The sequence below is a fragment of the Ambystoma mexicanum genome, chromosome 3p, assembly GCF_040938575.1.
Source record: "Ambystoma mexicanum isolate Mex_15411 chromosome 3p, UKY_AmexF1_1, whole genome shotgun sequence".
Lineage (NCBI taxonomy): Eukaryota > Metazoa > Chordata > Amphibia > Caudata > Ambystomatidae > Ambystoma > Ambystoma mexicanum.
In genome coordinates this window covers 161,358,164-161,373,331 of record NC_090925.1, presented here as the reverse complement: position 1 = coordinate 161,373,331, position 15,168 = coordinate 161,358,164, and the positions used below count along the sequence as shown (strand labels likewise).

At 45.9% G+C, this 15,168-nt stretch overlaps 1 protein-coding gene across 2 annotated transcripts in view; it reads right to left on the bottom strand.

The window, feature by feature from the left end:
• LOC138580193 (alpha-2-macroglobulin-like) overlaps nucleotides 1-2,752 on the bottom strand; it is a 149,395-nt gene extending 146,643 nt beyond the window's left edge. For both annotated transcript variants that reach the window (XM_069650530.1, XM_069650531.1), the window contains exon 1: nucleotides 2,552-2,752. In XM_069650530.1, coding sequence (XP_069506631.1) covers nucleotides 2,552-2,605 — 54 coding nt within the window. In that variant the 5' untranslated portion in view covers nucleotides 2,606-2,752. The remainder of the gene's footprint in view (nucleotides 1-2,551) is intronic.
• Between the last annotated feature and the right edge of the window lie 12,416 nt (nucleotides 2,753-15,168).

Here is a 15,168-nt window from a genome sequence, read left to right as displayed (position 1 = left end):
GCGAACTACCAAACTATTCTCAACTCTTGGAATTGACTCTGCCCTCAAGTGGAGACCCTCCTCGAATAGTGGGAATCTATTCTTCATCTCCACACCAACTAGGTTGGACTCCTGAACCTCTTCCCACCAGGTCAGAGTTCAGAAATCCATCTTAACAAGCGGAGACAGTGCTTACAGGCCCTAAAGCCTGATTTGCGTGGTTACACTGCATGGCTGATCTCAGAAAAACGTGACTTGGTTGACCGCAGAAAGAAGGAACTACGGAAAGGTGGGAGAGAGGGGGGATGGAGCTCCAGGTTTCTATTTTGTTTTTATCAAAGTGAATTACTTTGTGGTAATTCGCTTTGACAAAATAACGTTTTTTTTTCCTTTGTTCTTTTTTGTTTTGTTAATGTAACCCTTTGCAGGATCCAGGTATATTATGTACGGATGACATCACTTCTGGCATTTCAGAAAATTAGAGCCGGCATTTCAGTTTTAGATCACCTTTGCCCGTCAGCCTCTAATACCACCTTGAAGGATGATGCAGTGAATATCTTTTTCTTGATCACTTTCAGTTACACTGATCCTTCTGACGTGGTCCTGATCCTATTACACCTTAAATCAGCATCTCCAGCACCCTCGTCTAGCTTTAAAAATATGGCATCTTCTTTGAAGGACATTTTGGCAGAGGCAGTTCATTCTTCTCTGCTTTACAGCCACCGTCCAGCTGCTCTGAAACATGCTATGGTACTGCCACTTCTAAAGAAACCTAATTTGGATGCATCTTTTCCATCTAACTATCATCAAATCTCCTTGTTGCTTATGTTCATGAAACTTCTAGAAGCCATTGTTACCCCCCAACTTAGATCATACCTGGAAGACCGCCATATTTTAGACCCTAAGCAACTTGGCTTCCACCCTTTAATGGGTGCAGAGTCGGTCTTGATCTCAGTACTCGATCACTTGGCATTGATTAGAGATCAGGGTGGCATAGCAGGCATGCCACCTTTCATACAATTGATCATGGCATTCTCCTGCACAGGCACCAAGAGATTGGTATTTCAGGATCTGTCCTGGACTGGGTTAAAGCTTTTGTCCTTCAGCCAGCAATCGGTCTCCTTACCCCCTTTTTACTCTGTTTCTACTTCTGTAACATGTGGTGTTCCTCAGGGCTCGACCCTTTCGCCTCTGCTTTTTAACATTTATGTACAACCACTTGCTCACCTGATCCACTTACATGGCTTCTCATACGCACACAACACTGAACTTCTGTTCCACCTTGATGGCGATTTGGCCAGTACAGCAATGCGCCTGCATATGTGTTTGAAAGAAGTGAGGCCCTGGATGAGCAAAAATGGGCTGAAACTTAATAGGGAAAAAACTGAGGTTCTGGGTCCCCCTGATTCTTCTGCACTACGGGTCGCAGACATTTGGCCACGCTCTTTTGGTCCTTTTCCAGTCCTCTTCCAGTCCCTGTGAAGGTGGTAAAGAATGTTGACCTCAAAGTTAACAGCTCACTCTCTTCTGAGGTATAAATACATTCGATCTGCAGTGCAGCTTTCTTCAATTTGAAGAAACTGAGGAAAACCTTGGCATTTATTCCCATGAACTTCCATGCTCCATTTATAAATGGGAGTTTGGTCTAATGTAATGCAATCGTTTTAGCTCAACCTAATTACCTGATCAATCGAATGCACGTAATGCAGAACTCAGCCGTTCGCCTGGCCAAAGGTATTCCTTACGGCCATCATGTTTCCACAGCACGGCGAGACCTTCATTGGCTGCCAGCGGATGCGCAAATCAAATACACATCTCTCTGCTTGATTAATCAGACTCATCATAAAAAGGGCATCTGCCCTTGCGGGAGAAATTTCTCCCTTATCAGCTGAAACATGTCACGCGGTCAGCCTCTTCCTTTCTAGTAACAGTGTCATTCTATTGTCTGGACAATGTGGTGGCTGCACCTTTTCGGTAGCAGGGTCCAAATTGTGAAATTCCCTCCCGCTACCCCTGTGTAGCATGCTTGATTTTGAACGGTTTAAAGCTTCTCTTATATCTATCTATTTGCTTAAAGTGTGATATTCCATCTTTGTTCATTTCTCATGTTAGCGCCCTGATGCCTTTGGTGATTAGCTGCGCTTTAGAAGTGCAATGATGATGATGTAGAAAGAGAACCAAGGGGCATTGATCAAGTCAACCTCTGAGATGCACGGCATCACCTGGTGGACGTTGAAGATTTTTACAGTCCAGACTGCATCTAAATGCAATTTCAAAAGATGAGGAATCTGTGGGAGGAATGAGTCTGTTAGATAGATTTTCCCAAACTACTGAAACATGATGTGCTATGTTGCATCAAAGAGTGCATCAAAATATAGCGCTGTAATTCCTCAACTAAGGATAGTTTGACCTTTGCCTCAGTTCAGGGAGTTCATGAAATCTGCCACATCTCATGGGATGGTGGTTGACATGGGGCGAGAATGGGAGGGGTTGGGAGATGATACGTGTTAATGTTCAGTCCAGTAGAATACACTTGAATCACCTCAATAAGCTTCTAGAAATTAAGCCTTACCACAGCAAATCCAAATTGCCCATTGCTGCCCATCTGCCCACTGATGAAACTCATGATTGGGGCCACCTCAGCAATATCGACTCCGAGAAGCAGACAGCTCCTTGCCAATAAGCTGTTTAATATTATTATAGAAGAGCTGACACGTGTCCAGAAGAAGGACGGGCCTGTAGGGTCTGGTGCACCACCAGTCAGGAACCTCCAACCTCCTGAAAAAGAAAAACAGAGCATTGGGTGTCAGGCAATGTCGATCCACACGCTCCTAATGCCACATCAATGACCCAAATCTAACACTCCCCTTAACATCTCATCCGGGCCCATCTAGGGTACTGAACCACCCTGACTGAACATGCTTTGTCCTGCCACAACTAGGATACTAATCTTCACTGAGCCACAATTTCCACTGCTACCACATCAAGGGATTAAATGTACTGCCAGCCATAATGTTCCCTTCGGCTATGTAGAGGAATCTTATTTACCTCCAACTGCAATGGGTCTTCCAGCCACATCTGAAGCTCTGATCTGCCACCACCATCATTAACAATTGTTGTGGAATGCAGGCAAGATCCTCAAGGGTTGGTGGATTATTTGGGGACTTTGACTAATGCATAAAGTCTGTGTGTAAATATTTGAGTACCTGAATGTTGTCTGCAACAGCTTGTGTGCTGTCTGTGGTGTAGTGCAATTGGCTCAATTAAACTCAAATAGGCTGAACAGATTTATGTATTGCAATCTTTCATCTTTATTCACATCAACGGTCTTTCAGGTGTTGAGTCTGTTCATCAAGATCACAGTCTCTCTAAAACTGCCCCCCGTATTTCTTCTTCTCCTTAAAGTGGCCTCTCAGTCTCAAAATAGTAGTTCTCTCAATTCCTCATGCATTTGGGCTGCCTGATTTATTTCAGAGTTTAGCACCTTATGTGTTTGTTCTCTGTGTCCCTGCATTGTCAGCACTGCCAGTACAGGGGCTCCGTGTTTTCATCTTTCTTGGCACTCATGTCATAAAGAATAGTTTCTGGCCTTGGAAACCTTTCCTCCAGTTGAAGACTTTACTCTGGTGTCTCAGATTTCTTTAGTATCCCAGATGTTTACAGACCTATGGGCTACCATAATTCACAACATGGATTATTCAATTTATTCCATATAGTTCTACTTCTTACCACCTTTCAGTATTAAAACAGTTTAGCCTTCTTCCAAACTTCTAAAGGTTAGGTCTCTTACATCTCTCAATTTCTTTAACACTACAAGTAATAGACACATGTTTCAACTTTCATACTTCTCTTAATGTTAACATCTCATCATTTCTCATATCGTTCATGTTCGCTCAGGGTTCCTACATCCCTCTTGTTCTACATCTTGTTGACCTCCTTCAGGATCTGCTCACATGTAACTTCTCTCAATAACTGAGGTTTGGGGTTTACTGCATCTCTCACCAGGTAGTGGTCGTCTTTCTTCTCCTGGGGTTTCTTTCACATATGAAGAACACTTGTGTCATTTGTCTTTCTTTACTTGCTTTGCCAGAGGATTCTGTGCACTATTTGAGGGTCGTGCATACAAATGAAGCTCCCTAGGCTGACAACATGCAGAACTATGCCTGCTAGTTTGTAAGCCATCTGGAATACTGTGACCTGCTCCCATAGGGACATGTGGCAGTCCAAAGATTCGTTTCTCAGTAAAGTGTTTTTAAAAATGTTTCTTTTCCTTGGACAGATCCTGCTTTGCAAGAGGACCCTCTGCACCATCTGAGGGTCCTGCCTACAAAACAATGTTCCCTGGGCCTACAACGCCCAGGACTCTACCTGCAAGTGTGGAAGACATCTGGAGTTCTTTAATTGGCTCCCAGAGGGACATATGACAATGCCTCCCTAATTAAGTCTGCACATGGCATCCAGCCCGGGTGCCTGCAGCCAAGGACCAATAGCAGCAAGGGCAGCTCCTTTGTTGGGCCTGTTGGGGCCAGGAAGGACCTCTGGACAGAAGCCCTGCTCGAGCCAGTATTTCACAAAGCTCACCCTTTATCCAACTTCTGCTTCCATACAGAGGGATCCTTCCACCCACTGACTATCTTTTAATCACAAAGCTTCTGTTACTTCACAGGACCAAGCAACATTGCTGTTTTGGGTCTGTTAACTGTCCTTTGGTTACTTATAACCCCGTTCTACCCCAACCCAGAACTTACACCTGCGTCTTCTCAGTCAGTTATCCACCCATTTCCTTTCCGCTCACCCACCTCTCTTGGGCTGCAACCTTTCTTCATGGTCTTCAATTGACTATTTCTTCTACCCTCCTTCATGAATCTTGATTTCGATCCATTCCTCCTATTTACTCTTCTCCTTCCCTTCTCTCATAGTCTTCATCCTCAACTTGCTATAACTTCTGCATCAGTCTTAGGCCTCTCCATCTTCTTCCTTACCCACTTCACCTGCACCCCACAGATAAAATGCTCATGTGCTACCGGGGGATCTACCTGATTACAGTGCGGTGCAAAAAGTCAAACCCGTAAATATCGAATTGCAAAATCACACAGCGCAGTGCTCACATAGATCACTTTACCTGGCATCCCGCATCCCCCTACCACTTCTGCCTACTTACCTTTTCGGCGGCACACTTCAGTGTGTGCTGCTGACTCCCCTCTTTCCATGTAGCGTCAGTTCCCTCCCACTAATGTGGGTTGGAGCTGGTGCCACAAGGTCCTTTGTTCTTTTATTTATTTTTTCAATTTCTTTTTTACTTTATTGTCCCACGCTTCCAATGTCATGGAAGCTGGGGACACCCCTGCAACCCACAAAGCCCATGATGCCAAACAAGGTGTTGAGGGGGCCTCAAGCCCCCCCTCCCCCCCGCCAGCATGCCCCCAAGATGACAGATGCCGCCCACTGAAGCAGCCCCACAGACCATAACTGGATGACATCACCAAAGTAATCATGAAGAGGCAACATGGCTGAACACACATATAGAGGCATCAGCTAGTTGCAAAGGAGTACACACGAACTGCTCAATGACACCTAAAAGCAACTACCATGAACAGCCCTCAAAATAAAATGGAAGCCAAAGCTGCATTGAAATGAATGGATGGCTTAAACCACAGGGAGAGGCCTGACACACTGATTTCTCTGAGAAACGCAAAGCAGAGCTGGCAGTGCAGTCACTGTGCCCAATCTTGCCAGGGACGCTGGGAGAGAGTGTTTGAGTCAGCAGAAAAGATAACACACCTGTCAGGGCTGGGATCTGACATTCTTCATAAATGCAAGCAGAGAAACTAACATTTTACAGACCCCAAACATGTGATCTGAAACTGGGGAACAAGGCCCATTCATCTGAGGCCAGCAGGAACTGGTGTTCCCAACTCGTGCCTACAAACACTTGTGTATAGGTGCATTATAAATGCTATATCATATTATATCATATCAAACTGAAGACAGAAGATGAAAAAATGTAACGAAGCATGAAGTTGGAGACTAGAGTGTCCTTGCTCAGGACCAGAGGAGTTAGAGAAGTGGTAACATTAGTGGGAAACAGGCAGTACTCTCAGGCAATTTCCCCCACCCACAATTATTTTGCTCACATGCTGGTAAATTTCCCAAATTGACAAGGATCACACTGGCCTCCTGTGGGTGATGCCAGGTGGAGCTACCAGATTATTTGTCCCCTATAGGATGTACACATATCTATACTGTCACACAATCCCATCTCGCCTAGAGACCAGGAATATAACATTTGGTTGTGATGTCACAGCAACATACACCTTCACTACCAGCCTGTATTGAGCTGAAAGTGCATTTGGACGCTGCAGAAATCTGTGTGCTTATCCCAGTTTTGGATTAATAAAGCAGTTATTTGTCACATTTCTGGACTCAGCCGTTTCTTGGGTTTGGGGGATTTCCCGCGAGCCTACCTGTGTTTTTTAATTCCACTTCAAAAGGGTGCAGGGTACACCCACCAACCCCCGCTCGCCATGATCGGCATTTGATTTTTTTGTCCCATTCGAATGCACAGTAAATGCGCATTCAGCATTGTTTTTTCGGCCTTTTGGGGCAATACACACCAGGATCTCCAACCTTTTCTATACCCTTCGCATGCAGCACAACATCTGCTCCTCTCCCCCACTTCCTGTCACTATTTCACAGCCCTCTGTAATGCCCAATTACCCTGCAACAAGTCTTCCTGCATCACCTACCACTTCGACTCATTTCACCCTCAACTTTCACTTCCTGCTACATCTTGCTACATGTCAGCTCCTCCACCTTCTTCTCCTCATCTACTCTCTTCAATGACTAAGAGGACAGTCAGGGAGGACACTGTTGCCCCTTACCTTGATGATGAAGTTAGGATCTATCTCCTGTCTCTTTCCCCCATTCATGGTTCTTCCATTGACCATGCTTTCTCTGACTTTCACTATGAATTTCAACTCCATTTGACCAGGACTATATTGTTCACCCATTCACACCGTCCCGTCCCCATCCAAAGCCTTGAATAACCTCTGAAATTCAAACACTCAAAAGAAACATTTGCCATGACCTATGCCCTGGTGCAAATTAAGGAGACCTTCCATACTCCTGGCCTATAAACATTCCTTTGCTGCCCCGACCTCTTTAGTGGACTCTACCAAATCCTCTTACTTCACAAACCTATTCTTCTCTGTTCGCAATCACCCCGCAAACTTTAATCTAACCATTGCTCACACCTCCAAGCCAATATCCATCACCTCATCCCTTTCTGCAAGTGTCTATTCTCACTACCTTTTCCCTAAAATCGTTAAAATGCATGTCACTTTCACAGCTCTCTTCTCTCTCTCCCTTCCCAAGCTCCCTTTTGTCCACCATCTTTCGTCTCTACCTCTTCTATGCTCGACTACTTCTCCCCTACCTCTCCAATTGAATTAGCACCCATCCTTTGCAGTGTGAACCCATCTTGCACTCGTATTGACCCTTTTGCTTTCCAAATGGTCAAAGACTTAGTCTCAGTCTCTCTCTTCTGGACTCTTCCCTGACTCCTTCAAATCTGCAACTGTCTTACCCCTATTGAAGAAACCCTCTGTTTACCCAAACATCCCAGCAAACTGTCGCCCAGTTTCTTTCCTTCCCCATTATTCAAAAGTCCTTGAGCGGGTACTCTTCAACCAGATCATTTAGTACCTTGCTGATGATGGGTTTTGAGATACCCTTAAATCTGCCTTTCAAAGTAAACACTCTACCGAGACAGCACTCATGCGTGCGTCCAACTTTCTCTCTAATATTCATCACTCCCAACTCACTTCTATACTCCTCTGTTTGGACGTCCCTGCCCCTGTTGGCACTGTCGATGACTCATCTCTCCTCCTCACTCTCCAGAGCCTTGGGTTTTTCAAATCTGCTCTTGCCTGGATCACCTCCTACCGGAAGGTCGATTCTTTAAAATCTCTTGGAAATGACAAACCTCTGGGCCCACCATTCTTGCTGTTGTGGTCCGCTAAAGATCAGTCATTGGACCTCTGCTTTTCACCCTCTATACCTCTGCCATAGGTAGACATATCTCATCCTTCGGCTTTCACTATCACCTTTTTGCTCAAATATTTTCTCATTTCCCTCCTTCACCTCACCCATCTCAGAACAGATTACACACTGTCTCACTGTAATTCGACACTAGATGGCTTTCCGCTGCCTCATGCTGAACTCATCAAAAACAGAAGACCTCTTTCTCACAGCTTGTAATGCAATTCTTACCCTCTATCTCCTTCCCACGTGACCTTCTTGATTCCCTCACCCAAATTGTGCAATCTTGGTGTCCTCTTTGAGAGCGACCTACCACTGCAACAATTTGTCACTACTAATGCCTCTGTTGTTCAACATTCAGTAAAAAATTCCCTTTCCTTAATAGCCACTCTACAAAAAATCTAATCTTCACTCTTGTGCTCAGCAAACCAGACTACTGCTCAAGCCCACTCTTTGGCCTTCCCCTCTACACCTTCCTCCATCTAGAGAAAGTCCTCCCCCACTTCTACCTACCGGCAACATCCTGGTTGGCTCGCCATGCACAATTGCTCTCTTTTCAAGTTTCCTCTCCAAGTCTAAAAAGCTACCAGTGGTCTTGCTCCTCGGTACCTGTCTGATTGTATCTGAACCTCACATACAAATCCCCCCACTCCCTCCCGTGCCTCATCTTGCTTCTTTTCTTTCTCCCTACTCGGCCTGCTCCATTGGAACCCACTGCCCATAACAATCAAAGAGAGACCATCTGTGGATCTCTTCAAAGCTCGGCTGAAACATCACTTACTTGCTAAAGAGGGAGCTCCCCCATCCTGCGGTCTCCCCCATCATCCCTACCTAACCTCACTACTGCCTCCAGTTAAGCTTAATAATGTAACTTTGTATATTTAATTAGAACTCCTCTTTAGCATGAAGTACTTTCCCCCCTTAGGTTAATGTTGTTACCTTTGAAAATTACCTGTTTTCTTAAATACATTTTGTTTCTGTTTGTTTTGTTTTATCCTTGACATATGTCCTATTTTTTTTTTACACCCTTACAAACTGGCTTACTACTTGTTCTGATCTTCATGCTATTGTACAGGCACCATTTGTGGGAAGTCTTCTGCATCTGTAAATGTGTTACTCTAAGTCCTTTCTGATCGAAACTGAAATCTCTGTGTCATGGGGCAGGCCTTGGGGCTCACTGTTATGGACCCAGTGAAGGGCAGGGCCAAAGGACAAACATGAACAAACAAAAAATAAACATACAAACTAGAATCCACCCTTATAGGAGGCTTCTCTGCCCTATTTGCAGGACAAAGGCCCTGAAAACTACATTACCCAGGTTTCCCTGGGCCAGGAACTACTGGGCCAAGCCCAAAAGGGGCGGGACTTGCACGCGCATGCGCACAAGAAGATCCATAGCACGGGGCTTGTGCTTGAACACCCGACAGGAGAGGACATGTCCTGGAGAGCTCCGTGAACGGGGATCAGCACGAGGGACCACGCCCCAGCAACCTTCCTCACAGGCCCCTCGCCTGAAGCAGATAAGTCACGCTTGCTTGGGGGGGGGAATCCAGCAGCACGGGGGACAGAGCGCAGTATTGCAGCACCGCAACGGAAAGCCAGAGCAGTTACTGACGGCGACCTGGGGCACACGCAGGGGGGCACCACCCACGTTCTTCCATCCCCCTGCTCTATGGAAGCTATGTCAGCCTACCTATAGCTGGGTACCCGACCGTCAACCCTGGCAAAGAGCGCGCATAACCCACTCGGCATCGCATGAGCGCCAAGCAGTGCATGTGTTTTGCATACTAATTAGCCACATGGAGAAATTCGCATCAGTACAGTGTGGTTACACCGCAACTCGTCACGTGCGACAAGCAGCATACATTTAGCTCGCCAGGAACAGGAACGCTTTAGGGTCTGCGACCCAGTGAAGATAACAGACACAGTGCAGTGCCACGTGCGGCTTACTTCCGCATGTGCCAGTCATTTACAGAATGCAGTCAGCGCATTAACCCATAGTGTTCCGCATTGCACTGGGAAGGAAGGTGACCGGGGCTAACCGGATTACCCCAAGCTACAGTAGGCTTACATGCAACTGGGCCTCATGTGCCAAGAGAATTCAGGAAACCATGAGACCCGGGAGATGCAAGAAGGTGGAGGCCAGCACACAAGACTGGCTCTAGAAAAGCTGGATCATCTGGTAGCTGTTCATCTTCTTGTGATCGGGAGGAATGTCCCAGCCCCAGCAGGTGTTTAGGAAGGCTCCAACGAACAGGCAGGACAGACCAGATGGGTTGTGATGGGGATTGGTTGATATAAACTCTGGGGTATGTGGCCCCATGAGCCAGGTGTCTAGGTAGGGACAAATATGAACCTTCGCCCTCAAAAGACATATGGCCACCACTGCCAAAAGCTTGTTGAAGACCCTCGAGGGGGAGGTAAGGCCAAAAGGGAGGCATCTGAATTGGTAATGGATGTTCCCAAATACAAATAACAGCTACTTCCTGCACTTTGGATGTAAAGGCACATGAAGTTTTGTGTCCTGAAGTTGTCCTTGATGCCCCCCGCACCCCCTAGGCCTGTTTGGTAGAAGATGCCTGAACATGACCCTGTGGGATGCGAGGCGTAGCAGTGAAAGGTGAGCGGCTTGAAGAAGGTGGAGGAAGCAAACAATGTTACAGTCAGCTGCTCCACACCTTGGATGTGATCTTTGCCTCTTTACATTTTTGCAGGGACTCCTCACATTTGGCCACAAAGATATTCTCCCCATGCCCTTGGCATGTCGGGAAGTTTCGCCTGTTTGTACGGGGCGGATGCGAACATCCTCTGCCAATTATGTCTGCAGAGCACAGACCTCTTTCCCCTGAAGATAGTCCCACAGACATGCCCAGACCTGACTGTAGGGCCTGCTAAGCAGATTCTTTGCCATCCTCCACTAGTGAAGTTAAACCACCTCTCACTTCACCTGCTGGTAAGTTTACAGCCACCTCTGCCACACCATTCCATAAATGCGAGTACGCTTTGCGGGGGCCAAGTTGCTTTGACTGGATGGAGGGCACACCGTGGAGGCACAGATCATCATGCCCTTTGCACCTGCTTCCCTTTCTCCCTATCAGGAGGGAGGGAAGGAAAGGTAGGCGACTTTAAGCCTGCTGTCAAAGCTTCCATTGCAAAGTTCCGCTGTGGGATGGTTGATAGGAACTCTGGGTCAATAGTGGCAGGCCGGTGCTCCATCATATTTCAGTCCTTTGAGCAGACTGAGTTCAATTAATTCCCGAATGCTTTGACTGGGTCTGCACTGGTGGAATTAATGGAAGCAGGGTTTCCTTATGTGGACCCTAATGCAGAATGCCAGTCAGATCCTATTGTGTGATTGGTTTGGTACAAGCTGACAGTCCCAGGGACTTTTCCACTTGAGACGTTGTCTTTCTAAAGACAGCATTTCAGGGGGGAATATTAAGGAGTCTCCATTAACTACATTTTCCATAAGTTCTACCGATTTATCCCTAGACTCCCAAGGATTTAGGAGGAGGCTGTGAGCTATCCTTATGAAGGGCTGTAATAAACTTTGCAGGCACTCCTTAAGGACATTCAGATGCATGACTTGACAGTAACTGCAGTCATCCATGTTATGTGTGGACACAAAGCATCAAATGCACAAACAGTGGGGGCCAGACACAGCCATTATTCTCCTGCTGTCCTTACAAGGCATGACGTCTGAGGCCTTCGAGGTACCGGGCATAACAAAGTTGAGTTTTTCTCTGTGAAGAGATGTCATTCTGAACAGCATGCAGAGTGTCTGGAGAAAAGGAACCGAGGTCATGGGGCACAGCGTGCTCCATGTATGACACCCATTCTGTAGTCAAGGAGTCGAAGGCACAGAGAGGACCTGGCATGGAGTCGCTCTGGCCCCCCTGGGGGCTGAAGATTTCCAAGGAACAGTTGACACTGGGGACTCCATCTAAAATGAGTACTCTGTGGGAGGAAGAAATCCATGAGTAATTCCCATCCTAGGCCTTCTGAGGCTCTGGTCACAATAATGACCATGGAAGTTCAATAAGGCTGGATTTAGTCTTTCTTCTAAACATGAACAGGGACAAGAAATGCCTTTAGTAGGGGATTCATTACCCACCCTCCCCCGTTAACATATACTAGCCTTGTAAGTCATTACTGGGAACAGAGAACCACATTCGTTGAGGCAGAATCAGAATCCGCAGTATTCAGAAATGAATCTATCGAAGCACACATCCAAATCCTTTTACAAAAAGCAATTATATTGAAAACAAAAAAGGATCAATCTCTATTCCAAACAAGAACATTCTAAAATATGAACAAAACGTGTGAATAGCAATTTGAAACCCAGTTACGACCATGAACTTCTTCAGGGTAAAACCTCAGTGAACGTATTGTACAATACAGCACACCACAATCTAAAGGTCACTATGACCCAACAAAGTACAATGTGTGTAATAATTATGCTAATTTACAAACATGGGATTGAGCCCCCATACTGTTAGTATTATGATCTACATCACATTGTAGATCATAATACTAACAGCACGCAATGGGGCTGGGGAAGTGCAGGTGTTTGGAGCTCTGATTAGAATTCTTCATAGTAATTGGAGGTATACAACTGCAGAGCCCATGTGCAGCTGTCTATAGGACTTTCAATATTCAGTCAACCTGATATTAAATTAACCCATTTGATAGCTCGATGGTTGCTCATAAGATCAAAAAAGGCTTCGAAAGTAATTGCTACAGGTTTGTGATCGCTTTCTGGTACTCGAGCGACAGGTAAGCAATCACAAACCAGTTGCAATTACTTTCGGAGCCTTATTTGATCTTATGAACAATCATCGACTAAGTGTTAATACCTCAGTGATAGATGTAGTGGGCCTCGCCCATCGAGCTGTTAAATTGATTAATTTGAATACAGAAATACTCGAAATATGTTACAATGCAAAGTTGGATTGTTTGCTTAGAACGGATACCCACAATTTAGCTGAATTAACCAAATAGACTGAAAATAATAAACCATATTGGATATTTGACCGAATTTAGGCTGTACGAAAATCCAGTACAACCATAAATTTGGTCAAATATGCCATACATGATCATTATAGCGAACAAGGGGAACAGGGGTTTGCGGGGGTGTCCCCTGCCTTTCTTGCTCACTGTAATGGGAACGGGACTGTGGGTGTGTCCCCTGCATAGGGGAATTAAGTTAGAAGAAAAAAATAAAAAAGGAAAGGACCCTGCAGTACCGGTTCCCAAGCACATAAGTGAAGGGAACCGGTGTGGCAGGGAGTTGGCGGCACACGACGAGGTGTGCCGCCAAAAGCTAAGTAAGGGGGAGGAGTGCATTTGTAGGGTATGCTTGGGGAGGCATTTACTTTAAGTTGTTTGCCCATAACGGTCAAATTAGCTTGTGTTTTTAAGGCCGTGAACTTTTCTGTTATGGGCAAACAACCCAAATCCTGACTTAGCAGCGATAGACGGTTTTAAACAGCTGGTCTCTGACCTTCAACAGCTAGTTACCAGATCCAGACCATTGATTCGAAGGAAGGTTATTAAACAAACACCCTGGCATAATGAGGAGTGCAAATCAGCCAGACTTGAGTTAATAATCTGCTTAAAAGTTGGTACAAAGGTTGACGGGGCAGGAGTTATGGGCAAATTATGATGCTGTATTGACAAGAAAGAAGGAAGCATGTGGGAAGTTTAAGTGGAAAGGGCTAATGCAGGCAGTCACCCAAGGTAACACCAAACATTTTTGGGAACTAGCGAATGACAGAGTCAATGGGCGAGAACAAAATCTCCTGCAGCGTACCTTCAGAGGCATGGAGAGCTCATTTCAAGAAATTGGATGGGGATTCTATATCAGTCAAGTCTTACCGATGTTCAAAAAGCACTCCAATCACAGCAAGGAGGGAAAGCCCCGGGGACCAGTAACATACCTATCGATTTGTATAAAGACGAAATGATCATTTGTACCCCACTAATATGGCGATTGTTCAATGTGGTGCCGAGTCTGAGCATTGTTCCATCATCATGGCAGCATGCAACCAGTGTCCCAAACTACAAAAAAGGAAGGAGAGAGTTCCCAGGGAGCTAGAGGCCAATCTCTTTATTGGACAGTGTGGGAAAGGTTTTTGCAAAAGAAATCCTCCTGCACCTTCAATACTGGGTTACTAAAAACGAGGTCATTGATCCCCTTAAGCAGGTTTCCAGGCAGGTAAAAGAACGCTGGACAAGGTTTTTGTTTATTTCTTTTGGTTCAGAAATATACTGTCCTGAGAAGAACCAAACTTTACGCAGTTTTCATAGTCCTTAGGACCGCGTTTGATGGTGTCCCCAGGACCTTGCTGTGGCAGGTTCTGGTTAGCAGGGGCCTTCCCGGTCATTTATTGACTATAATCCAACAATTGTACTCCTGTAATGAAGCTGTAGTGAGCTGGGGTTGGGAGGAGAAATTACAGAATCATTTCCTGTCAAAAGGGGGGGCCAGGCAGGGCTTGCGCCTCTCCTGTTTTCCATCTATATTGATAAGGTAATACAAGTGCTTTGTGCGAATTGCATGGATCGACCCAACCTGGGCGTGGAACCTATACCCGCGCTTTTCTTTGTGGATGATGCAGTGATCATGGCAAAGACACAGATGGGTTTGAGAGCAACCTTGAATGCATTTTTAAAGGCTTTTGTTGTGAAGGTTAAAACTTGCAATTAATACCGAAAATACCAACAGGCCGATTCATGGAATAATTAGCGCGGCGCAAGTGGGCATAAACGTGCGAATCGCAGTGGAATAGCGAAAATCGCAGTGAACGTGCGAAAATCGCACGAAAAGCAGCGCACGTCGATTCATGGAAGTCCGTGCGCGAGAAAACCAGCGGATGTGCGATAAAAAGTGCGCGGCGCACGTTAGCGCACAGGCCATCTAACAGCGTGCGCCAGGTCACAGCGAAAATCGCACAGGCCACAGCGAAAATCGCACATAGCGCGGCGCACGCAATAAAAGTAGGCGGAACACGGGCGTAACACTCGGAATGGGGAACAACTTGCCAAAACGTGGGCGTCACGGGGGAAGTACAGGGCACAAGTGCGCGGAACGCCCACACGCTCGCCTACAACACGTATTCATGGAATAGAATAGGGGAAAAAAGCGCA